Below are 27,409 nucleotides of genomic sequence, written 5' to 3'. Positions count from 1 at the left end.
TTTTGATTTCCTTATAATTAAAAATTTATTTCATTCTGTACATTACAAAATATCCAGTGGTACCATTTACTGGTATTGTTTCTAAAAAATAAAAGAAGATTGAATAAATAAAAAATCCAAAACAACTGTAACCAAAACTCTGACAAATGGGCAAAATACAAGTCGTATTTCCAGTCCAAGAAATTAGAAGTAAAGCATCTAATCCTGTGCAAATTAGGTTTAGGTTTGTGATTAATTATTATTTTCATTTATTGTAAAATGTACATTGACAGTGAAGTTCACAAAAAAAACATAGATTCTAACACACCCCTTTACCGTAAAACAGATTCTGACTTGATACAACTGAAGATGAATTTCAAACCAGTTTGAGTGAGAAATAATCTAGTTTGATTACTTTTGCAGCTCAATGATATGCATACATCTCAACAAAACCAACATTTTAAGCCCACACTATCACATGGCATTAAAAACAACATCAAGGCATTGAATTATCAAAACCACTGACTTAATCTGACGTACTGACAACTGGGTTGTCACATGAATAGTGTCCCGCAAACTCACTTTGAAAGTCATGATTCAAAACCCATACAAATTAGAAAAGTTTAAACGCTATGCAAAATGCTGAGCCATGTTATTAACAAAGGTTGTTAAGAAATTGAAAGAAAAGCTATTTAAAAAGCAGTTTAATCATCTTTTAATGTCTTTCAATTTGACAGAATGTAAGGCGCCAGGGAGATAAACATTCTTCAGAGCCAGACCTGTGACTCTCATGTCACCACATGGTGACTCACTGCACCACTCACGTATCCCACTGCAGAAGGCACATTAAGATCTCATTTGGTTGGGATGACCCCAAAAAAAAGTGTGTATCATAAATGCGGGTGAAGGTACAAAACAGCCCCAGAATCCTCCAGTCTTTTTAAGGCCTCCGCTTCGTGATTGAGGTCATGATAAGAATTCTGCAAAAGAAAGAGACACTGTATGTCAAAACAGAGACGACATTTGAGGTACTACGGATGACCGGCGCTTACCCACCTTCATGGACTTCATGGTGTCATATCCGTAGTAATGGATAGGCACCCTTGGGCTGTTTGTGTTGGGGTATCCAAAGCCAGCAATGTGGACCACGTCACAGTAGTTGAGAGCAACAAACACAGCGAGGATACCCGTGGTAGGATGCACTGGCTGCTGAAACAAACAAAACACAATGAGTGCACCGTGGTATGGTATCAAAAAAGAGAGCTCTCAAAGAAAGGAACACAAACACTGCACCAAATTTCACCGTAATCATACAGTACACGCATAACATTGAAAACCACAGATGTGTGTCACTGAGTTTGGTGTGTTGAATAAAAGAGGTTCTGAAATCTATATGCACTCAATACCACCTTTGCTAGACAAATAAAAGAGGTTATGAAATGAGCAATTTATGTAAAAAAGCAAAATGCTAATTGCGCATCTGTTGTGTGGCGAAGGCGAGAGCATGCAAGAATACCATGACTCAACTGCAGCCTCTCATCCCACCACTAGATGGAGAAAGAGGGCAACAGAAAGTTGCGGGCCCTGGCCTTCACTTGCAGTTCATCGCCAGTCTTCCCCATCTGGACAATACCGTCAAATGACCTCAGCATTAATCGTTACCAACATGTTTTGATGACGTGTCGCTCTTGTTCCGACGGAGGGTGAATGCACTTATTCTCTTAGTTGCTTTGAAATGAAACATCTGCCAAAAATGACTGTTGTGTAATGTAAAACACGAAGTGAGCTTCTTGCGAAATGAAACAACACTTTAAAGGAACATTCTGAAATGTGCAATACTGGGATTAAACTTGCCAGGTACGTGGATATTAGGATAACCATTCAGAACTCAGTTGTTAGACAGACATAGATTTAACTTTTTACCATCATGAGGAACATTTACTACGTAAGCAAAATGAATGCAATTGAGAATTTTACTTTAAATGCAGGTTAGATATTTATTGCAAAATATATTTAGCAAGGGCAAAGCTTCAGCTCACATAAAATAATAATACGACACATGATTTCTTACTTTCAATTCTTTGGTTATACTCATGGTTAGAGGTTGGAGCTGGCTTTGGGTGCGGTGAAAAGTTCTTTTTTGGAGTTGTCAGGGCCGAGGGTCTGGCCAGACCCTCCTCACTCCTGCCTGCTCGGCAAACAACGTCTGTTCAGCGATCTTTGATCTTGTTAAAGTTGAGCAGGGAGGACAGGTGGTTCTTCGTCTTTCAATCTTTGCTCATAGAAGGGCCGTCTTCTTCTTTTGTCTTTTCTCGTCTTTCTTCCTTCTCACTTGGATTTCCCTCTTGGTTGGATCGTCCTTCTCACTGTGGATTCTTCCTTCTTGGTTGGATCGTCCTTCTCGGTTGGTTTTCGGTCTTGCTTCTGTCGTCTTTCTTTTCTTCATTCTTTGTTCACAAAGGGCCGTCTTCTTCTTTCTTATTTTCTTCTTTCTTTTCTTCATTCTTGAGCAGAGACGAAGTCCACCGCTGCGTCTGTAGAGCGAAGTCCAGGGTCCTCTCAGGTGGAGCACTCGAATGGCTCTTACGACGTTATCCTCTCGTCTGTTAGCGTGTCGCTTCTTTTATAACACCTTTGGGTTATCTTGACCCCCCTCCTTTCCCACTCGGCACCTGATCCATTCTTCATCATGATGTGTGTGTGCTTATGTTGTGGACGTGTGGAAATCTCCTAACGTCTCTGCTCCTTCACTTCCCCTCTCGCTCACACACACACATTTCTAACTCAGATTGGTTGTCTTAATCACTGTTACAATCATCATCATCACAGTTACAGTTGTTATAATCAGTTACAGTTGTTATAATCACAGTTACAGTTGTTAATCGCTTTATTGAGCACACGCTTGCTTATAAAATAATTATTAGATTTCATCCTTCCTCATTATTATGCTTTTTTTCCTTATTCTTTCTTTTCTTCTCTTCTCAACGGCCGGTATTTCCACATCTTTTCAGGCCCTTCTCTGCTCACTTCCTCTATTTCAGCACTTTTACACTCACACAGTCTGCACCCTTACTCAGATACACCTATCATTATTATCATCAGGTTGACATTTGTTGAAATCACTTTATATTTGTTATTTAATACCTGCTTGCTTTAAAACAATTATTCTATTTCATCTTTTAACTCTTTATTTTACGCTTTGTGTCCCTTTAACTTAATTTACAGGCCTACCATGTATTCCTCTTTTAAGGCTGGTCCTGGGATCTCAACTCTTTTTGACAAGAGACAAGATAAACTAACAACGGGTAAAATAAACAACATATGCAGTGCAATCACAGCTTCCTAAATGTGTTGCATGAATAAAGAGTTAATTCACATAAGCTCACACCCTGCAAACTGGGTCTTTCCCAGCGGCTTACTCACTCTCTTACATGTCTCTTCTGGAGAAAAGCACTCTTGATGCCAGTAACAAGTAACATGTTCAGGCATATTTACCACACAATATTGTTGAGCAACTTACTTGAGAAATAGTTCTACCTTGAGCTATGTTTTTGATGTATTAATGTTTTGAAAATTTGAACGGGAACTTGGCTCAGAGGCAATGTGCTCACTGACAGTTTTGTTCAAAGTTGATATTAAAACATCAGATAAAAGAAGGAAACACATTCTGGTGTATGCTGGTGCTTTTTACAGAGCATGTTTGTTTCATTGTTTCGTGATTTATTTTCTTTGTGTGGCTGCTACTTCGCTGCTTTTATGCTCTATCCACAGCAAACACAGTCCATGCAGGTGAAAAACAGTTTTCTGCAACATTTAAAAATGTTGTTTTCGAGGAGGTTCTCCAACACAAAAACATGGATATCAACAGAAACAACATCAAAACAATTAACATAAGAACATAAAAACGCGTATAAACAAACAAGGCTCTCACACAATACCAACCCACATCCGCTATATCTCTATGACAAGAATATTCTGCCAAAAGAAGTTGATTTGGCGTTACGGTGACCGAGGGGTTTAGGACGCCAACCATTCATCGCAACAACTCGGTCAGGGAACTTTGTTGCGGTTTGTGGTTTCCTAGATCTCTCTCCCCTCCTTTCCTGTCACCTCTCCACTGGCAACGATCTAATAACGGCATAAAGGCCCCCAAAATACTGAAAGTCATCTTTTTACAGGCCTTTCTACAATTTATAATAGATAATTATCTCAAAAAGCTGCAGTCAAGACACCAACCAAAACAAAATGAATTGAGTGAACAAATCACACCAATTAAATCCATCCGTCGGCTGCCCGTGTGCAATGAAACTGGTTTTAAGGCACGTTAAACCAATGCAAGGTCCTGATGCTGAAAATGTAACGTCCCAGACACATCGACACGTTCCGACGACTCTGATGTTGCATGCTTTGTTAAAGGTATTCATGATATGATAATGATCAACAGAAAATCTCTTCGTTGACAAAGTAATGATTTGTATTATTGGTACAATAAAGATACGCTGATATATGGGGACTTCCTAGAGATACCCTGAGCTCCTTTCTCCTCTTCTCTCTCTCCTTCTGTATGAAGTAATTTCCCATTAATGCACATTACTAACTTTGCTTCTTCCCCGAACTCATATGCATTGAATGTGTTGTAACTCCATTATGATATGTTCTGTACACATGCCATCTATTGCACTTCTGTCCATCCTGGGAGAGGGATCCCCCCCCCCCTGTTGCTCTCCCTAAGGTTTCTTCCTTTTCTTTCTCCCTGTTAAAGAGTTTTTCCTGTACCGATGTGAGGGTCCTGGGACAGAGGATGTCGTATGTGTACAGAGTGTAAAGCCCTTTGAGGCAAATTTGTGATTTCGGCCAATTCAAAATAAATGTAATTGAAAATAAAATTGAATATCACTGATATACAACCTCATTCATGCTATTTTCCAAAGCAACTGTCAGAATAAGAGGTATAAAGATATAAGATGAAAAAGATAACCACCTTCAGCCCTGATGTTAGGCGACACCCCAACACAAACACATGTTGTACTAATCACAGGGAATCCTGTGAAAACAAAAGTGCCACACTATATTTTTCTGAAGTTGTGATCTGCCTTTGCTGAAAACATAAAATCAACTGACCCCACTGGTATCTTTTAAAAAATAAAAAATAATGTGAAAGTGAATGAGTTGAGACATGTTGGGTGTGTTGCCCCTGGCTAGCTTTTACTGTGTACAGAGATTTCCCTGTGTCGTTTGCCGTTTCCCATACAACCCTGTCAATGATTATCCATGTTCACGGAGGCAAGAAGGAGAATCACTTCTGCATGACCGAGATAGAAGAAACTCTCTCTTTCCATCCCTCTCCAAAATGTGCACGCTTTCCCCAAAAGCCTTTTCACATCTCCCTTCTCTACAGCTTTCCATCAAGTTCCCTCTCTGAGAGCCCTGCAAGTACATCTCTATTGCACATGCCAGTGGTGACCATGGCCTGCTAAATTATTAAAATGTTAAAATCATCTGCATGATTTTTAGACACCATGCTACCCAGTTGCAAAGAAAGGTTCCACTTATACTGTTTGTTCACAAACAACAGAACAGCAGGCTCTCCGTACTTTTTCTATTGAAAGGAATAGTTTGACACGTTGAGAACATTTAATTGCCTTCTTGATGATAGGATGAATACCACTCTCTCTGTTTGATATGAAGCTACCATCAGCAGCCAGTTAGCTTAGATTAGCATAACAACTGTGAACGGTTCGTTGGCTGGCTCTGTCAAAAACAAAATCCTGAGCACGTCTAAAGCTCATTAATGACGATGTCATATCTCTTTGTTAAATTCATACAAAAAACAAAATGACAAGATGATGTGATGTAACCTCAAAGTCACTGTTGGTCGGTAGATCTTTAACCGTTGGAAGGTACCAGGCTAACTATTCCCCCTGTTTCCAGCTGGCTGTAGCTTCATAGTCAGCGGACAGATACAAGGTTTATCTCGTCTAATTCTCACGAAGACAGCAAATGAAGCATATATGAAGTACCGGTATGTGTGTGTGTTTTTACTAATCACAGCACTGTGCCTGTTGTTCCCATAGAGGTGTAAACAGCTCAGACCTAAGTGTGCAAAAAGTACGTTTTTCTTAGCTCTTCAGTCACAGCTGTCTAATAGGAGATAGGCTCTTTACTTCTAGCTCCTTGATGCAAAACAACTGAAAGAAAGAGCACATTTCTATATGGCAGTGTGTGTTAATCTGTGTGTGTGTGTTTTGCTGGGCTTAAGTGGACTTGTGTTAAATTCAAACCAAATTGAAACACATATGAGTTCAACTGCAGTGATACAGAAGGGGATCTGACCTCGATAATAAACTGTAACACGGCGTCTTTCCTCTCTAAAACATTAAACCAGATCAATTTGCTGTTGCACTGAGCACGACTGTCTTCAATTCAGAAAATGACCTGCAACCTGCAATGGGACACAGCTGACACTCTGTGTGTATTCGCCTCATGTGGTCGCCAGCACACAGGCGAACACCGGAGCTCTGCAGTGGGGCGGCACATAGTTTGGACGCAGGCCCATGGAGCCTTGGTGAGAGGGGAGGAGAGGGAGGGGCTGCATACTGTCACCGCTGCAAGCCTGTACTACAAGAGCTGAACACAGGCCTGTGTTTGGGGTGTGAACATACGGGTGTGAACATCAGAGGTGTGTGTGTGTGTGTGTGCCTGCAATGCAAAAAGGAAAAGAAGGACAAGGGGGAGAAGTGGCTGCCTGTGTGAGAGTATCAGGTTGTGCCTGCCTGTGTTTTGAGGGGGTCCTTGTCTATCTGGCAGGGTCATTAGCGGACGGAGGTCTGCTGCAGTCAGGACTCCTGCTGGTGTTAGGAATACCCGAGCACCGGTAAGAGGAAAGAGACAGACGAAGACAAGATAGATTGAAGATAGTGAGAGAAATCTAGGTTCCCTTTAAATGCATTAAATCAGAGAACAAATGAGATTTTAAGAACAAATGTATATGTTTGCAGCCGTGAATAAAGCTCAGATGAGTTTCAGATGTTTTAATACTGTTGTAGCAAACAAACAACCCGGTTCTGCCTGTTGTTTCTCCTCGTCTTCCTACCCACCATCCTCTCCCCCCCCCCCCCCCCGGGACTTTTTCATGGAGTCTGTGCAGATGGTGCAGAGCTCCTGTCGCTTGAGCCCGCTGAGGATTGCTGCCTTCCCACTGCTCACCCTTCTCATGCCCCAGCCAGTGGTGTTTGTACTGCAGTCCAAAAGGGTAACCCCCCCCCCAGTATTCTTTATTTGACGAAAAAAGGGCTCAGGAGTGGCAAACGAGCAGAACCAAAACGAACCGTGGCTCTTGTCCACGTCAGACACGATCCCGACCGAGCACACAACAAGCCCCACTTGGCAGACGGGACGCAATGGACAAATAAAAACTTCAGTCAGATCCCAGGCTGTTTACAAATCCAATCACCTCGGCCAAAGAGTAGGAGTTCAATTTGTGAAACAGAAACAGTTCAATGGTCCATCCCGAAAAAATGTCATGTTTTCTCACTGCACAATCGCTGCTCCCCAGTCAGTTTCATGAGTTAGCATAATGTGTTTCCTCTGTCACTGTCAACGCAGTATTTTCTTTCCGGATAAAACAAATAATCAGCTTTGCAGAGACGGAACACTGGGAGCTGGGAGAGAGAGCATTTGGTTGAAATCTATACAATATGTTGGCTTTTCTTCAAAAGCCAATTATTTTCCGAGCGATTCACTGCGCAGCCTAGAAGACACAAGGAGCTTATCTTGCAATGAGAAACCAGAATGCCAAGTAGAAGCTAATCTGCATCATGTTTTGCAGTAATTGGATCCCCAAAATTGCTATTGACCCGGCTACATTTCAAGAGAAATGCCTCTCTCAGTAAACTGTTTATCACAGCGCTCGAGAGATATCATTCGAGGAGCTGTGGCTCATCAGTGGACGCTCCATCCAGGCTTGTTAACATTCATGTGGGGAGTGGTGAAGGGCAAAAGGGGACAGAAGGGAGGTACGGGAGGAAGGGAACAAACAAGAGAGAGGATTCTGGTGGGAACATTATTTTGAGGTTGACAGAAAAAAGGTCATGAGTTGCAACAGAGGAGAAGCGTCGCAAACACAGTGATAGTTCATGACTCTCATACAGTGACGTGGAAGTGGAGCTCTTACCTGTTTGCTGTTGGGGTGCAGAGGGATCCGGAGCAGTCTGTCTGCAGTCTGGTGCAGAAAGTGGGGGTCCAGCACTCTGATTTTATTCATGTCACCCAACCAGATTTGGGGCGGAGGCTTCCAAAACCCTTTCCTGACCTGGAAAGCACACAAAAACAAAAGAGAAAGATAAGACACAGGATGTTGGGAAACAATAAATTGAAGAAAAGGGACGGAAAGAGAGATATTGCTATTTTTGTAGTTACCACGGTTCATTTTGCACAAACAGAGATGCAATTGAACCTATGACTCCCTCATTTCTGGAGGCAACCAAATTGATGTGCAAATTAGCAAGTAATGGCCCTGCAACTATTAGCAGAAAGAGGCCGGAGGTGCCGGGAGCAACAGAGTGAAGGATATCTGCGATGGAAACTACATTTAACTCTGAAGGGCACTGGCACCACTGAAGTTGAACCTCTTAAGTATTCTGTTCCTGATATGGATGGCTGGCAGCGGCTGGAAAAGAAGCTGAAAGGAGAGTGTTTATGAGAGACAGAAAGTGAGACGGAGTGAGATGGAAAGTGTGTGTGTGTGTTTGTGTGAGAGAGAAAGTGCATTCTCACACATATCCTGTACCCTCTTCTCATTATAGAGGATCTCTTTGAGCCAGCGGAGATCTTGCTGCTTGAAAGGCACCAGGACCATAAGCGTGCCAGGCTCGTTGTGCAGTCCAGGGTTGTAAGAGGCCGACTCGGGGTAGAAGAACCTCATGGTGGTCTTGTTTCCTACATCCTCCTCATAGCCCCTCACTGGGGCATCATTCAACCTGAGACAGGGACACGATACTACATTCAGGGACAAGAATTTTCAGGTTTGTTTTATTGGTGGGGGAAACCCACATGACCTGAGAAATGTACGGCTCTAAACTAACTTTTAGCTAATTTGTAAAACTGATTTGGCGAGGGCCCATTCAGTTGTTCATTCATTACATTTGTAATAACACAAACAAAAAAAACAACTAAAACTACAGCCTTGGAACAGAGCCTTTCTAAACACTATGTCGTGTGAGGGACTATATGATGTAATCAGTTGTATTTTTATGGGAGCTGTAGTTTTTTGCTGACAAAGTAATTGTTGCCTTAGAATATGAAGTGTGAATTGCAGGAACATGCTTCAATTTTCAGCGAGACTGATAAAAGAAGTGCTCAATAACAGCAGATGAGTAACGGGAGCATTCCTGGAACATTGGGTGGACCTTGCTGTCAGGATTATGTCATTGCAGAGACAAATATGTGCAAGTCGATTGTGGTGTCAAGGCCATTAAATTACCATGAAATTAACCAGGATGTTTTTGAGGTTCTTCTTTTCCTTCTAAATATTTCAGAGTCAACTTTCCGCAAAATGATACAGTAAAAAAAAAAAAGGAAAGCTGGCTGAAAATAGGACAACTAGCTCACAGTAGAGTGTTCAGGGCTTAAAACAAATATTCTGCAAACCACATCATAACTCATTCCTTGATGAAATAAGTAACACTACAGCAGACTGAGATCTTGTTTTATTAAATGATTAATAAACGTGACGTCAAACTCTCCGGCATGCATCGAATGCTGAGTGTCAACAACCTTATTCTACTTGGCCATGGAACGGGGAGGAGGGGGGGGGGGGGGGGGGGGGGTATGGTGGGGAGAGAAAAATGCATTGTGACCAGGCCAAAGTCTGGCTGATTGAAAGAGGCTTATAAAAACTCAGAATGCATGTGTTCATTCCAAGGCTGTAAAGTCAGATTTGCAGAGTGCCTTTGTCCCTGAGTAAACGAAATGCTCTCTATTCTCCTTTTATAGGCACGAAAGAATAGTTTGCTAATTGCTGGGAGGACGGCTCTATGTCAGGTTCAGGCGGTCACACAGTCAGATACTGTCCATTAACGGTGAACGGCCGAGTGGATTTTGAACCTGCTGTCAGTGGTGATCCGTCTGTTTCTGATTAATCAGTCCTAACGATCCTGAAACACGACGGTAGTTATGAAGAGGTCTTGGGTTTAAATATGTTATTATGACTGCTGATGGGCCACAATGTGCAAGAATTTAAAATGTAGTCACCTCCTAAAAATGCAGAGCTTGGAGTGGAATCAAAAAGCAGCAAAGCAAGTTCACCAAACCTTTTAATCCGAATTGATTCCTCTTCTCCACGAACAGCAGCATGAACAAAACAGTTAACAGTAACAACAGTAACTGAATCTCAGTACGAACAGCGATACCTTTATGAAGTGTTCCTTTCTGTGCTTACCGAATGACCACGTCATATTTGTTGATGATGCTTCCCAAGGAGGTGTTTTTAATGGCAAAGCCATTGCCGATGACTACGCAGGTTCTGCATTCAAGGCTGTGGAGAAAAACGCCGCAAACAAACATGAGTGTTTGCAAGTTTTGTGCAACTAGAAACAAAAAGTCACCCTCTCCAGAGACATCACTGACAGCACATTCATCACTCGAGCAAGAGGCACCTGAGGTCGCTTTGTAGACCATAACGAGGGACAGTCATGTGGCCATAAGTACCCACAATCACCGTGATGATGTCATGCAGGAAAGAAAACGTAATACAGGACGTGTACCACTGGAAAACATTGTCAACCAACGTTTTCAAAAATATTCTTGTTGTAGTCTGACTTATTAGATCTATGTTGGCGTCGATGCTGGACTTTTATTATTATTATTATTATTATAACTATTACTGTACTGCACTATGGACTTAAAACAGAAGAAAGCTGGGTTGTTAAAATGTTGAGCGTTAGCATCATGAGCCAGGTTGGCTGAAGTGTGCTCACACTTACTTTTCGATGTTGGCTGGCACCTGATAATTTGCAATTACAGCAAGAACTTTCAGTAGCAGAAGCTCTGGGAGGGGAAGTGAAAAAAAAGGAGAGGTTGAAATCGTGTGATAGTTTCAAAACTTTGAATACAAAAAATGCAGACAAAGACTGCTGTGTAGTGCTAAAGCATCACTGTCAGGCAGGGTCATGTATTCAGACACAGAATATAGAGAGGATGTTTGTTTTTTTAGCTCTGTGAACCTGACCTGATGTAAAAATGTGGAAAAAAGTGCAAAACACCTTCGTACAACAACCAGTAACACCAGGATGTGAGACACGTGCTGAGTAAACTGAGCAGAAAGAGCAGAGGATTATGTAAAGTCAGCATACCACTGCCCTTCATGCCATAAGGTAATGCCAGCTCTGACAGATGCTCCCGCCAGAAGAAGTCCTCCAGTTTCAGAAAGAGCTGCGTCTGTCTGCTAATGCTGCATGAAAAATGTCAGAGCAGGAGTTACAACATGACACTGCAGTGCGCAGGGCTTCACTGTATAGATGACTTACATTACAGGAGGGTTTGTGGCTGAGCGAGAGCGGGCGGGATATGAATGAGGCGTCACACAGCGAGGATGGAGAAAACTACTTTCAACTTTTTGGGCTATAAAAACTATCAAAACCACACAATGGACAGCACCAAATGTGCTGCCAAACAGCACAGTGTTCATATTGGCACATTGAAAAGCTTGTCTTAACTTTCCCAAGTGTTCTGGTGTCTATTAAGCCGGTAAACCAGACCATTATTAGAAAACCAGCATGATGTCATTCAATAGCAATTCCCTTCATTAACACACCCTGTTGGCATTTATCTGCTGAGGAGAGGGAAATAAAACCACGAACATCCACCGTGCCTGTGGAGTGAGACAATTGCTGCAGGTTGTAGTACAACATTGCAGTGAAACAGTTACTTTTCTGTGTTCGCTGGCTTCAGCCCCCAGCTGTTTATGACCTACTGTCTTTGACACTGAGTCGCTCAGACATTTACCTCCCTCGTGTGCCAGCTAGCGCTTGGCAGGAGATCAGGATAAATCTCCGGGGAGCGGTCTAATTAGAGAAATGTCACTCTGATTGCATGGAAGGCCTCTCTGTGACTGTAATGACTGATGTGACAGACAAACAGCCAGCGACTTTACTTGACAATGCAAATCATCTTCTTTACACAGGGATTAGGAATATTGACTGTTTAAAAGGTCAAAGGGCAGGCAGGGGAAGGTCCACTGAGCTAAAGAAATAAACAGTGACCTTTGAGGAGTTTCGGAGAAACAGATGGAGACCATATCACTGTTTTGTAACTGAAGCGAGCCTGATGGAAGACCAACAGTAAATATACAGCTGAGTAAACTGATAATAGAGCAAGAGCAAATAAATGAGACGGGGCTAAGGGCTGTGGAACAACGCTTACTTAACATAGCAGAACCTGAGGAGGACAAACAAACCATTGGCTGGCTTCAAGCAATGCAACTTTATCGAGAATTAATTCTTAGCCAAAATTGGTTTCATTTTAACTCCCCCTCTCAAACATTTCATCAACACATTCCCCTTGAGTTGCTTCAACTTGCATGATTTCGATGGAAAATCGTTTTTTTCATTACATGCCCTGTTCTTTCTCACTGAAATATGCTTTTCCTTCATGACTGGTAAAGACCAGTCCTGGCAGTTGCAAGAAGCCTGGCACCTTATGTTCAAATAGAAATACTGGCATCCCTTCCTCCCTTAATCAGCCATCCACCCCCTCCAGTTTGTAGAAAAAACACAGACGTGCCATTACTCACTTAAACTTAAGGCTCTCCCACTTCTTCTGGGTTAGCCAGCCACCACACAGCGACTTGCTACTGTTCGGAGACTTGCTGGTGCCTCCGAAGCTGAAAGACAGACAATCACCACAACTGCCATGAAAGTTACGGCCTGAATCCATAAAAACGCAGCGGGCCAGTAACTGGGTCCAGAACAAGAATGGGCACGTGTGAGGGCCTAAATTGACCAGCAGCTCAGACTGCCAGATGATCAGAATGTGAGCTGTCCTCTTAACGTTTAGTGACTCAGCACAACACGGGCCTCATGAGCTGACTTTCTAACCAGAAAGAGACATTTCTGCAATTGTGTTACCTCGATACCAAGTGGAACGGAGGAAGAAAGAACTGGTTGTGTGTAGTTACCTCTGAAGTATGGCATAGGAGCAGTAGTATGTGACAAAGGAGATGAAGAAGAGGAGGATTGGGAGAAGCCTAAGGCACCATGCTGGAAATCACAGAATAAAAAACAGAGGCAAACGTACACGTATTAAAAAAAATGGATTACCAAATTTCACATACAACACATACTGGCTTCAAGGTCTTGACAAATAAAAGTAATATTTCTTCATAAATATTTAGATTAAAATATCAACCATATAATTGTATTATATTATATTATAAATATTGGGTTTTTTTATGGAAAAGGGTACTGCTCAAGAGTTGGCATCCCATTTAACGCAGGTGCTCTATCAGTATCAGATTGGGTACTGAAAGCTGAAACTGAAATGAATTTACAGCAACTGCCAGTTGCTGTTCAGAGATGACCGCACTTCTACAGGAAACACTCAAACCAGTATGGCCTCAATTTGATAGCAGAGAGTGAAACTCACAAATTAAGAAGTTTTACTTTAAAGGAATAGCCTTATTAAATAACTAGACACCCGTCAATTATTTTAAAAATACATAAAAAGGAAAAAGGCAGGAAATAAAATTGTCATCAAGACACTCATCTTTATTTTTTTCAATTGATGTAGTATGCACACTATGAGGTTTCTATCCTTGGGTGATGGATATTTTTAGTTGAACATTAGTGGTATGCTTTTGAATTTTGACAGGTCCGTATGAGAAGTACAAAAACCTGTATCCAATTCCTATCTATGTGTGATGAAATATTGTAAGACTCTGTCTCTCCCTCCACCCTGAAGCAATGTGCTGATCAGCTGTCTTCGGTGTTCAGACATTTTCAACACCTCACTGGAGACATGCCATGCATCAGCCTGCTTCAAGGCCTCCACCATCATCCCCGTCCCCAGAAAACCAAGGATCACAGGACTTAATGACTACAGGCCCGTCAACCCTCACCGACCCACTCCTGGACCCCCTGCAGTTCGCAGCTCGGCGGTTCGATCCTTGGCTGCTACATGTCCTGTGCCGAAGTGTCCCTGAGCAAGACACTGAACACCTAACTGCGGTTCTCGGCAGCAGTGAAGGGCCATGCTGTAGACGACATGGCCCTTTACTTCATCCTCCAGCATCTGGACTCCTCAGGAATCTACGTCAAGAGCCTGTTTGTAGACTTCAATACCTCCATCCCGTCTCTGCTGCAGGATAAGCTCTCCAAGCTGCACATGCCTCAGCCTCTCGGACCATCAGTAACGGTTACCCCCAAGGCTGCATTCTTTCCCCTCTTCTCCCTGTACACCAACAACTGCACCTTTAGTCAGCAGTTCGTCAAGCTCCTGAAGTTCGCGGATGACACCACCCTCACTGGACTCATCTCTGGTGGTGATGAGTCCGCCTACAGGTGGGAGATTGACCATCTGGTGACCTGGTGCGGACTTAACATCTTTGAGCTCAACGCTCTAAAGACAGTGGAGATGATTGTCCCCCACACTGTGTGACTCCCTCGTCGACACTGTGGAGTCCTTCCGCTTCCTGGGGCTCCACCATAACCCAGGACCTCAAGTTGGAGCTTAACAACAGCTCCATCACAGCAGAGGATGACCTTCCTGAGGCAGCTGAAGAAATTCAACCTGCCAAAGACAATGATGGTGCACTTCTACACTGCCATCATTGAGTCCATCCTCTCCACGTCCTCCATCAGCGGCTGGTACGCTGCAGCCACTGCCAAGGACAAGGGCAGACTGCAGCGCATCATTCTCTCTGCTGAGAGAGTGATTGGCTGCAATCTGCCGTCCCTCCACAACTTGTTTGCCTCCAGGATCCTGAGGCGGGCAAGAAAGATTGTAGCCGACCCCTCTGACCCTGGACACAAAGTCTTTGAGTCCCTTCCCTCTGGCAGGAGGCTGTGGTCCATCACGACCAAGACCTTATGCCACAAAAACAGTTTCTTCCCATCTGCAGTTGGGTTCATCAACAAAGCCCAAGACCCACATTGACTCAGACACTTACATCCCTGGGACAATTTCTTACAGTTACACACCCTTGCACGTCTTTTCTCTATTAATATACATTTGACACTTTAATAATATACATGTTTTATCATACACCCATTTGTTTAATTGTTTACCATATTTTATTATTATTGTCTATAAATGATTTCACATACTATTGCACTGTTTATTGTTATGCACCATCCGCTGAGCCAAATTCCTTGTTTGTGTAACGTACTTGGCATTTTTGTAAATATTTGAATTTGGGTATTCACTCTCTTTCCAAGAGGTAGATGAGAAGATTGATGTGTCTACAAAATATGAAGCTACAGCCAGCTGCTGGTTAGGTTAGCTTAGCTTAGCTTAGCACAAAGGCTGGGTATAGGGGAAAACAGCTCGTCTGGCTCCCGAGTCCAGAGATAACAATGTTTAATCCAAACAAAAACCAAAGTGTAAAAACAAAATGGCAGTATCACAAGGGGTTGTGTGTGGTGCCGGGCACAGTGACTTCCTGGAGTCTCTGCTGGTTGCCTAGAAACCTCACGGTGATCAAACTAATCCTTTAAGGAGACAAGCTAAACAGCTGATACCAAGTACCAAGAAATGAACTGTAACTAGGACTGAGACAGACCATATTTCAAACGCTCTATGGCACAACAAAATAAAGCAACCTCCGATGCCACTGCAGCTCTTTTGTTGAAAATGAATCACTGCAAAGGGCCTTTGTCTATGGAATGAAGGCAAGGGACACCCCCTTTGAATCAAAGGAAAAAACAGACAGCTTTGGGTTTTCCCACAATAATTTAACATCTGGAGTAAAGAAGACTTGGAATTCTTTAGAAGTGACTACATATTGTGTGGCTAGAGGCACAGCAACAACGCTGTTGGTGCAAACTGTAGTGGGGGTTGTTATCATTGTGCAAAACAGTATGTTGATGTGCAGTAACACACTGATGGTTCGGGATTATTTCAAACAGTCTTAACATTCTGCTGAGCACAGGCAACCCAATGATAATAAAATATACAATAGTGTTTGTAATGTTAAAGATTGGATCATTTTTCTGTGACAAAGTGCATTTTGGTCAGTAATCCTATCATCATTGCATGAGAGATAACAGGTCAGATTAGTACTTTGGTGAATATCAAGAGAGGGAAAGTCCCATTCACGTAATCAGAACAAAGCAACATCTGATAAAAAAATATTCCAACAATAAAATACCCACAGCGGAAGAGCTTACCTTTAGTTGCCTTCTGGGACATCTTCACGTACTGCTTGGTCCTCTCATGTCTACACAGTGCATGTGGTTACCCTGGGTGATGAGTACAGAAAGGAAGAAGACTGATTGTATTAGTTTATCCCGTCAAACAGCTTTTAAATAGTCCCCCCTATTCATTTGAATAACCACCATAACATGTCATAGAATCATCCCACACCCTCACCCACGTACAAATAAGATGCATTTACATAGCTCAGATGAGGATGGAGTAAACATAGGTGGCACAGAAAAGAGAGGGAGAGAACGACAGAATGACAGAAAGAGAAGCTGAGAGAGAGAGAGAGAAAGAGAGAGAGGGCAGCAGATGAAGGCTGATCAGTTTAAGAGGATCATGCTTGACTGATAGGCACTTGTTCCCTAAACTGAGGGATATTTCAAATCCCACAGCAGCACTCTGAGTTTGGTTGCTTCAGAGAGAGAAACAGAGATAAAACCAGATTAAAAGGCATGTAACATTACATATATATGACTATTTAATGCACAATGCACATCTTAACCACAGTATTACTGATTCATGATTTTCAGAGGGAGACCAAAGCCATCCACACACCCAAATGGTTGTATAGAAGGTATGCCTGACACTGCTTCATTGCCAGCCCATCACTGGAAATCAACAGGGAACTGAAGGAGTGCACAGCTGAATATCTATTTTGAGACGTGGGAGTGCGCATATGCACTTGCTACATTGCAACAAGAGTAACGTAATACTGCTGTGAATCTACCAGTAAATCATGCACGCCCCAACGTGGAGACAGCGAAGGAGCGGAAACCACATGATCGATTAACACCACCACAGAGAATGCTCTGCAGACTTTACTCCGCAATATTCAAACACGCAAGCCCCTCCCTGAAAAACAACACTGTCATTTCACAACGTACGACACTGAATTAGGGTGGAGATGGTTAAGAGTTACGGTCGAGTGTTTGTGTTTTCATTTTGAGTCGGACATGAGGCTGGGCTGTGTTTGTATCTTAAATTATTGTTCAGGAAATGACGAAAACCCTTAAGAATGTGTAGAAGAGCAAACTTGTATTTCTTTTTCTTTGTCAAACAAGCAAGATATATTTTTCCCCTCTTCTTCCATAAGTCAATTGACATCAATTAAATCAACAACAATTTGATAACTGATTAATTGTTTGAGTAATTTATTGAGCAAATATCCTAAGAAGAAATTGCTGGTCCAGGCTTCTCAGATGTGACAATGTGGCGCTTCTCTAACTCTAAATTAACATATTTTAAAGGTTTTCTTCACAGACTAAAAGACAGATTAAACAACTGATGCTATTGCAGCTGATGCAGTTAAACAGTTGTAGAGATGAGTAGTTCCAATTCGTACAGATTCTCCTAACACACTTCATGATCATCAAGTGCCGAAATATTGCAAACTGAGGCCTAAATTTCCAAAACGTGTAAATTATCAGGGAGCTGTGTATCCACCAATCACACAGCAACAAAGAAAAGCACAATATTAATACATGAGAACACCTTACCTTTTCCCTCTTTCATTTCCAATGATGATATCCTCAGTGGTGCAGATGTAATGAGCCAGGGCTTCTCCTGTAGTCAAAGCACAGAACAACATGACGTATAAGCAACAGGAGGATATCTGCACTAGCCACTTCTTATTCTTTGTTTTCAACTTGTCTTTGCACTTGATTAGGAAACTAAAATAGCATTGCACCTGTGAACTGAAAACAACTCCTCAACAGGAAACTTCATTTTTGCACGGCAGAGATGTTTTTATGTAGTGACTGTGGTTCGTAACGCAATGTTGAATAACATACGCTGAAACACAAGAATGTGGATGTGAACTGATCTTCTTCTTGTCTTCATTTTACGCCATTATTTATTTCAAGATATTAAACTATAACAATTTTGATCATTTGTGAATAAAATGGGTGGATTTGCTGGGATATGGACAGTTAGTCGGAGAAAAGCAGCAATGTAAAGTTGCAAGCTTGGGCCTATTATTGAGATTTTCTGACAATTTATAGACACATGACAAAATCAACTGACACACCCACACCCTCTTGAACATGAGGGATTTACAACAACTGGGCACACGCTGTAGCTCTCAGGATTGTTAAACACAGGAGGCACAGGCACAGACACCACAGACACCACAGACACCACAGGCAACATAATAGCAGCATAATACCTGACTGTTTGTGATACAGTGTGGGGGGGGGGCATGAAAGGGGAGGGAGGGCTGGCTGGGAGAGCAGAGGGGGGGGGGGGGTGTCGAGCGCTGCGCTGTGGCACACCAAGTGTCTGGCTGACGCTGGCAAAAGTCCTTAAGATGTAAAAGGGAACAAACAGAGTGAGATTCACCACAGACGTACGTAAAGCAATGCTGCTTTGGGTCGCCAAAGTATTGCAGGCAGGCCACTGAAAGAGCTTAGTCACACACTGTAGTGATTAAAGACGAGTCAGGCAGCGCTGAGGAAGTAATTCCCGCAAAGGCACTGCATGGGAAATTGTTGTCAGGGATTTATTGGTTCCTTCCTCCCAAATGCTGAAGGGCTGACGTGGCTAAGACGACACGTGTACTTAGCATTAGCAGAAACACGTGCTAATGTTGTCATTAATCAAGCTAATTATTCCAGATTAGCACGTATGTGGTGTTAACATGAGCTGTGTATTTTTGTTTTTTGCTAGCTTTGAATAGAGAATCATGACTACATTCACATGAATCAATGTGAATCAGTTAAAGGGCACCGGACCTGGGAGGGCAGGGCCTTCTCCTTTGCTGCCCCCTCCCTCTGGAACCCTCTCCCCCATGCACCTCACACATTGTCCGTCACTCGCCACTTTCAAACCTGCACTCGAAACTCACCTGTTTTTAACCTATGATGCGAGCATTGTATGTTTTCTTTTTCTTTTTTTGCTGTTGTAATGGCACTTATCTGCTTTGTTTGTATTGTTACTGCTTTTATTGCTTCTGTTTTTAACATGTAGTGGCTTTGAGTAGCTTTTAAAGCGCTATACAAATAAAGCTAACAGATTTACAGTGAGATTTAATTGTCAGGATCCCTGTCAGACCAGACACCTCCCATGGCCACACAGCTGCAGCTACTTCAGCTAATCACCTCCTGCAGCCTGACACACCAGACTCAGGTCCCACTAACGATTCCCCTGACACTATATAAACTCTGGTCCTGCAGTCTGGGGTTGTCAGGTCGTACCGTCTTTCACCCACTTCAACCCCGGAGATTCTTCTGCCTCGAGCACCTTCCTCCGGTGTCCGTCGGTCCGGGAATCCCCCGTGCCCTCCTTCGTGTTTACGGACTACGCACCGCCGCGCTGCCCTCCTGTGTGTTAAACGGACTACACACGCCGTCAAGCTGCCAGCCCTCCGGTGTCGAGCCACGGGACGTCACACCGTCGATCTGCCTGCTCTCTGGTGTCGGACCACGGGCTCCACACCTTCCTGTCCTCTTTATTCAGGCTAAATAAAACCTGTTTCTATCAACTCCTGTCTCCTGTGGTCTTGCTATTGGTTCCTAACCGTGAACTCCCGTGACATTAATGGGTCGATTCTAAATGGGTAAAGTCTGTGACGCGGATAAATGACTCTAAATGACCTCCTTCTCTAAACTCCTTTCACCAACCAGCTGAGTTCTCTCTACAAGAGACACACACTCTGAAGAAAAGCACATTTGCGTTATGCTCACAATAGAAAATCAACTCTAAAACACATAATCCCAGAACTTAATCCAGTTAGAAGAGTTAATCTGAGGCCCATTTGTAACACTTTGACCAGGAGGCATCTGTACCCTCAGGGGGTAGTTCTGCACTTACCAGAGGGCACATGGAAAGACTGCAGTAGTCTATGTAAAAAAACTACTTTGTAAGCAAGCAGGAAAGTCAAAACTGTCGACTTCCACTAATCACAACACATCTTTGCACTTCGTCAGCCAGCAGCATATGATTCACACTTGTTGTCAAGTCTCCCTCATGATAGCAACAAGGTATTTAGGTGAAATAAATTGTGTTTAAAATAAAACTACATATCAATTTGTTGTTAAAATCTGTTGCTCTGTAGTTGTAGCTCTGAATCTATGTAGTATGTTGTGTTCGGTGTGTGCCGCACACTTTCTCTTTGGTGACTCTGCAAATTCGTCCTGCCCACTTCTCAGGAAATCAATCTGATCTCCATTAATCCGATGGAGGAGAAGATTTGCTCTGTTGTATTTTGGCAGTGCAGCTGATCATTTCCAGTTGGTCGTCGCGGACTGTTCCCACGCTGACGTGTTGAACCGAGGCCACATATCCTTGAGCTGAAGGACGAAGGCATCTCATCCGGGAAAAAGCTGATGTCTGTGTACTGCACTGTGATAAGACACATAACAACGTTCTCTGCATGCAAGTCAGAGACGAAACAGACTAAAAGGCTGTTCGATGTCGTGGGAGGCCTGACAACGAGCCTGGGTTTTGTCAGTGTTGTCCTTGTGATGGGGAGCAGTGTTTGGGACGTCTAATCTGGATGTAGGGCAGTAACAGTTCCAAAACACGAGAAGTGAAAGTGAACAAACGAATACTAAAACAAATTACCTTGTACACTATGAATTGCATTTATCCTGCTGATTATATTTATTGTCTTACACTGATGGACTATGATGTATTGTGTTGTTTTGTGTAGTGTATTTATCGTCGTGCAGTTTCTTTGACTACCTGCCCACAGACGACAGATACTAATTAGCTTCTAGCTGACTCAAGGCAAGGCAAGTTTATTTGTATCGCACATTTCAACAACAAGGTAATTCAAAGTGCTTCACATAAAACCATTAAAAGCATCAAAACATAAGGCAAAAGAAAAGGAGATTTAAAAACATACATTGAAACAATAATTGATGTCTCCCTGAGACATTACGCTGCACGCAATCAACCATACACTGCTGCAATTCTGCAATTACTCGCACACAAACCACGTCTGGAAAAGATCTCTGCCGATCTGCGTTTTATAGTGTACGCCTTGCACGAACTCGGTCCCGGAGGAAATGGCGACATATTGTGCACTTTCTAAATTTGAATCGATGTCTCCCTGAGCTTAAAGTTTAATTAAAGCTAAGTTTAATGTGGTTAAAGCTTTCTTTGCCCAATTTATTTGGACAGGCTGACGAGGAATGTATGCTAAGTTTGATAAGTTTGCATGTTTACTATTGTTTCTTCGCAGCCTCACCTTTCTTTTTCTATAAACTTGCAGGACAGGAATTGAAGCGGCTAGCTGCATACAGGGCCCCGACCTTTCCTGGAGAGAGTCATTGGTGTCATTAGCCTTGTAGCCTGGACCCAGAAGATATCAATTATTTCCGTTATCATGTAGGGGAGACAGAAGATGGTTGTGGAAACGTCGAGGAGTGTGGCAAGGAGTGTGTTTGGTCCCAGCAATGACCAGCTCTTTCATGTGGTCAGTGAACTCCAGGTGGGGGGAGGATGGGGAGAGTGTGAGAGAGGAAAGGGACCTGGATGGAATTTGGGGGGTGGAAGTAGGTGCTGGGGAGGGAGGTAACGACTCCTCGTCTAGGAAGGGTGGGGAAAGTGGGAGACCGGAGGCGAAGGCGGTCCCTGATGATGAGGTTGGAGACTCCTCCTTTTGACTGTCGTTAGGCGGGGGCATCCTTCCTGTAAGGTCTCCATGGCGATGCTGTGTGGTTATCTCTTGTTTAGACTCCTCTTGTATCTTGTCCTTGGCAGTAGGGACAGACGGGTGACGCAGGGAGAAAAACAGGTTCGAGGTAAACCGTTTTACCCCTGACGTGTTCAGGCAAATTCCATGCGCTGCAAAAAGATGTCTGCGCTCCCAGAAAAGGTAGAAATTGTTGATGAAATGTACTGAATGGTCAGCACATGCAGTTGACAGCCATCTGTTCAGTGCAAACAGCCAGCTGAATCCTTTATCTCCTCCTCTGACTGGTGGAAGAGGGCCACTGATAAACACCTCAACCTTGACAGAGCTGACTGTGTTTAACAGATCAATAAAGTCTCGCTTCAGAACTTCAGACTGTTGTTTCACAATATCACAGCTTCCTGTATGCACGATGATGTTTTTCGCTGTGGGACAGTCAGCCACGATGTCCAGGAATTTGTCTCTCATGTCAGAGACCATATCTTTCGGAAAGCAGAGTATTTTGGTGTTCTTGCTGCACAGTTTTCTGACATCTTTTACAGCATAGTCACCAACAATCAGAGTCTCAGGCCCAGTCATTAGCTTTGCCTGCGGCCCTTTCTCACATTTACTCTCAGTTCTTACCCCGCTTTGAGGAGATAGCTGCTTATCCAGGTCATCAGATGGAGATAATCTGTTTTGAAGTTGTAGGCTTGGTTGTTGTGGAGGTATTTTGCAGGTTTTACTTTCCTTAGCTGTCCCTGGCTTTGTCCGTCTGGGTGCAGGGGTTGAGGAGGAGTTCTGCCCGTGTGCTAGTGCAGGCCAGTCAGTCGCATAACATTCATTATCTGCTCTCTCCTCCTGTTTCTTGGTAGGCCTGGTTATGCTAGTTAGCTGTGTCTTAGCTGGCATTTGTCCAGTGTTTTGAGTCCATGGTAGAGTGGTATCATTCCCACACAGTCCATTTACTTCCGCGTTTACTTCTAGTCGGTAGATTTTTGTTTCCAAGACTGCAATCTTCTGTAGGAGTTTGTAGTCGTCATCCGTGGAGAAGGGAGGCATCTTGCTGCTACTTAGCTTTAGCTTAGCTGCTAGTTAGCAGTAGCCAACAATCCAAATAGCTCGACGACTTTCTGGATTTGTCTTCACTCAAACGTTGAAGAGTGATATATGGGATATATCTGGCAAGATATATGTGATATATCTGGCAAATTGAAGCAAGAAAATGCAAGAAAATGCAAGCAGAGGCAAGCAGAGGCAAGAGCAAGCAGCAAAGCGACTGCACTCTCTCGTGCAATTTGTTTTACATTGTGCGCCGTCTCTGCACAAATAAAATAATAAAATAAAAAAGAAATAATAAATGATGTATCCACCTTTAAATAACAATGCCGTCATTCCCTTATTGACATTTCCATTCAACTCATGCTTTAAAGCAGAGGTTAGCAGTAGATGAGACTTCTGATTAGAATAGCCTTTCTTTCTCATCTATGTAAAGCCGGATTAACCCATTTGCCTTCAGGCAAAAAATAAACGTTGGCCCTATGAACATCCCCCATCACCCACTCTTTGCACATTGTGTCTCCTGTGCCCCTCAAGCAAACAAATCAACAAATGTACGTATCACATTACTAAACTTAAATAATAAATACTCAAGATTAGGTGATAATGCAGAATCAGGTTAAAAGCCCCCTTGTTATTGTGTGTGTGTGTGTTCATTCACGAATTTGAAATGAGGCTGGTAATCCCACTTTACCTATATTCTGTGCTCTTAATCGGCTAAATCTGACTTAACTAAATACTGACTAAAGCATTCAGAGAGCGCAGACAAGGCACAGCCAAGGCTGTTCTCATAGGTGAAAAATAATGCGTCTATCCGCTCCAGTGATTCGGATCCACTCCAAAATGTAGTGGGTTCTTCGTTGGCCCAAGCTCCACCCTGCAAGTTTCATGACGATGGCACTAAGATGTGTTTTATTTTGACGTTCAGCAATTCAGAGGTAAAGAGAGGAGGAAGAAAGGATCAACTTCACAATAAAAGTTTGTGAAATCACATAAGGTGTTCACATGTAATTATTTATATTCATATATTTACTTTATAGTACATATGTTGATGTTTTTTGATATTCTCATTTACTTTTTGAAAAAGGAAAGCTTTTTTTAATGAAAGCAGGACAGTCTGCACCCTACGCCGTGACGTCAGACCTCATGCCTGCCACAAACAAGTTCAATCAAGATTCACTTTCCGCTCTGCACTTTTGGAACATTGTGTTTCACAATCGTCCTCATCCAGCAGTCAAGATCAATGGCACAGGGCCTGACAGGAACAAAGATCTTATCACATGAGAGGACTTGACTGAAAGGCTGACTCCCAGTATAAAGCAGCCAGGCTGATAATTACTTCACATTATCTTTGTAATGCAGTTATTCTGCAAGCTAAGAGCTCTTAAATTCACTATTTTGTTTTCAGGTACCACCACATTGTTATACATCACTTACATAAGGTTGACATAGTATCCAAGTTGTCAGTTATTGTTCCTGTTGCTGCTAAATAAATGAAAGTGGTTCTTTTTTTTAGAACACTGCGGAAACTATGCAAGCGTTTAAATGCATTTGCCTAAAATCAATGTTTAAAGAGGGCAGGTGTGTATTCGACTAAAGGCAGACTGATACCGACGGACTGATCCAAGGACCAGTGTTTCAGAGTCACTGCTGCAGAGGACATGGTCTGTCAGACAGTTGCCAAGTCGACATGATGTGTACTAATACTACAAAGCACCATTACATGCAACATAAACTTACAAATAAATAAAATACGACAAAAAAAGTAAGAGATTGGAAGCAAGATGAACACGTGTACTTCAGTCAAATTCATTCGGCGGGTGTAAAAACACATGTGGGTTTTGCAACAATAAGCAACACACAGGACTTTTGCATCAAAAACAATTCATATTTCTTTATGACTCTGTTACCATGTTATTAATGCGAAAAAATGCCAACTATATTTCGAATAGTGTCACAATATATCCGTATCCTAGCCTAATTATTAGAAAGAGAGCAGGGAAATAAAACCAGGAGGCTCACGGTTTAAACTGCATGTTCAAGTCAGATCCAATGCGACTGATCACAGGGATCATAACATGTGGTTGAATAAATATAGCCGATGCAGGAACATATGGTACTATCCCTCCCGAACATGATGCAGCCAAATCCTTTCCAGTCTAGTCTACGGTTTTTAAATCTCTCCATCCAACCGCACAAATATCAACATTTGATATGTTGTGATGTGCTCCAATGACGCCAGTTCGAGGAGATCAGTGGTGTTAAATGTCTACAGCATGTAAAAAAAACAAAAAATGAAGAAAGAAAAGAACTCCAAACACACAGAGGCTTTACCGATACGTTCGCTTCGAGAGGGTCTTACTTACCAGCAACGCTGCCGGGCGGATGAGCTTTAATCCGCGGAGCGAGCCTGTTGTTAACGGTACAATGATGTTGCAACCAAGTTCACGTTGCTTTTGGTGGTGACACGCACTGCCTGGGGTAAACGACCGCCTGTGGCACGCGCACACTCCGGGTAGAAGCACTGATGTGAATGCGAGCATCAAAGTTCATCTCTCCGAACAACGGAGCGGAAACAAGAAGCGTGCACGCAAAAGCCCACAGGCTGGTGTTCAGTTGGAAGGTTGCGCAGGCAGTTATCGCTTTTACTGGAACGCGCTCCTCGTTACGTTACAGCGCGTTCCCTTCTCTCTTTCTCAACGCAGGCACGCATGCGCATGTGGTCACGCGCACCGGAGAGAACAGATCCAAATGCCACCATGCCTTTTAAAACATGGACAAGCCGAGACCTGACGACGCTGGCGTTGAACATGAAGCGCACAGGTCATCGAAGCGTTCCATGTGATCTCCGGGTCATTGCGATTAGTTGCCACATGCCTCCTCAATCCGCTTCAGACTGGGCTTTTATCCCAGAGGGCACAACATCTGGAAAGACTTTGCTGCTGGCTGTGTTTTTTTTGTTTTTTTTAAACCCCTGAATGTAACAGATAATAGCTTGAAACACAGAGACAAGCAGTGGTGGAAGAAGTAGGTTACTCACCTCAGTTACAAGTGAGAGTCCTGCTTTCAAAATGTTGCTGCAGAAAAAGTACATATAATAGCATCAAAATATACTCCGACTATTCCACGAACTGCCATGAGACTGTGTTTAAAGAATAATACATATTGTGTTATGGTATTATAATTAATGATGCGTTAATGTCACTTTAATGCAACATTAAACGTATGGCTTATAAAGACGAAACAAACAAAAAAACATCATAATGTATTTGTTGATGGTATTTTCTGTTCTGGTCTAAATCGGCAAAAGTCAAGCTGTCAAATATAAAGTGGAAGTGGGAATACTCAAGAAGTACCTCCAAACTAGAAAATGCATTTCCTGCTGAAAATGCGTTGGAATGCTGAAAGCTGAAATGAATCTCAAAAACATTGTTGAAAATATATATCCAATTTTTTAAAAAATTGCAAAAAGCTTAATAATTCAAAAAGTTGAAAGATTACAAATATGAAAAGTCATAGCACCCCTCTGGTGAAAGAGCTGCACATTTTAATAGTTGAACGGTTTCTGTAGCTTAAAAAATGAAGGAGAAGAAGAGGTGCGACGGAAGAAATAGAAGTTGAATAAAGAAACAGGATAATGCTTAACAGCATTCCAACTATTACAGTAGCCACTTGAGTTCTTATCTGTCATTGCTGGGAAAAAAGATTAACTTCAGCTTCTGTTGTTTGAAATCTATCGTAAGATTTGATTTACTTCAGTCAGCCAACTCCCTGTTTTGGGAAACCTCTGTTAAATATTGACGAATTGATCTTGTCAACTTATTTGGACGCGTTTGCTCATGTTGAGTAAGAGTGAACTTTGAACAAAATGTTTGATTCACTCTTTACTTTTTCACACTGAAGATGTGTTGCTCGTTGTTATCAAGCGTTATCCTCCACTCCTGCAGTTGAGTTGTTCTTGTCTTTATAAAGCTACATCTATAAGGAAGGGAGACGTCTCATGTCGTTCAATGATTCCTGAGCATCTGCTGGCCCTTTGTCAAGCCAAAGAAACCACAGCACAGTCAGAACTGGTTGGTGTGTTGAGAGTGCATCTTCAGCATTAGGACGGCATTATAGGTTTTTGAGCAGAGCCTTCTGCACACTTAGAGACTGCTTGGTAATATGAGAAACATCGCCTTTTTTTGTTGTTGGTAGATGCCCACAGGGAAGCAGCAGTGTGACGTGAGCTTCGTCTACGACGATTGATCCAGGCAGATCCAGACACATACCAAATACCATGGCTGCATCAATGTAGGCTGCCTCTGGGGCTGAAACTGAAGTGCAAAGGTTCATGAACAT

The 27,409-nt window shown here is 42.7% G+C and overlaps 1 protein-coding gene across 4 annotated transcripts; it reads right to left on the bottom strand.

Moving 5' to 3' along the window:
- st3gal4 (ST3 beta-galactoside alpha-2,3-sialyltransferase 4) lies at positions 1 to 25,661 on the bottom strand. Of its 4 annotated transcripts, none has more exons than XM_079271960.1 (12): positions 25,435 to 25,661; positions 17,892 to 17,958; positions 16,362 to 16,433; positions 13,154 to 13,235; positions 12,770 to 12,859; positions 11,241 to 11,290; positions 10,962 to 11,025; positions 10,418 to 10,513; positions 8,768 to 8,957; positions 8,153 to 8,290; positions 1,036 to 1,188; positions 1 to 959 (listed from the first exon to the last, which is right to left on the bottom strand). In XM_079271960.1, the coding sequence occupies exons 3-12, from the start codon at positions 16,381 to 16,383 to the stop codon at positions 870 to 872; spliced, it is 975 nt and encodes a 324-aa protein (XP_079128086.1). In that variant the 5' UTR covers positions 16,384 to 16,433; positions 17,892 to 17,958; positions 25,435 to 25,661; the 3' UTR covers positions 1 to 869. The 4 variants fall into 4 exon arrangements, with proteins under 4 accessions (XP_079128086.1, XP_079128083.1, XP_079128085.1 ...); XM_079271957.1 differs by lacking the exon at positions 11,241 to 11,290 and adding an exon at positions 11,331 to 11,428 and having other exon boundaries at positions 25,435 to 25,659; XM_079271959.1 differs by lacking the exon at positions 11,241 to 11,290 and adding an exon at positions 11,331 to 11,428 and having other exon boundaries at positions 1,036 to 1,185; positions 25,435 to 25,657.
- Positions 25,662 to 27,409: the final 1,748 nt, after the last annotated feature.

Source organism: Melanostigma gelatinosum, assembly GCF_949748355.1.
Source record: "Melanostigma gelatinosum genome assembly, chromosome: 7".
NCBI lineage: Eukaryota > Metazoa > Chordata > Actinopteri > Perciformes > Zoarcidae > Melanostigma > Melanostigma gelatinosum.
This window is presented reverse-complemented; position numbering and strand designations above follow the sequence as displayed.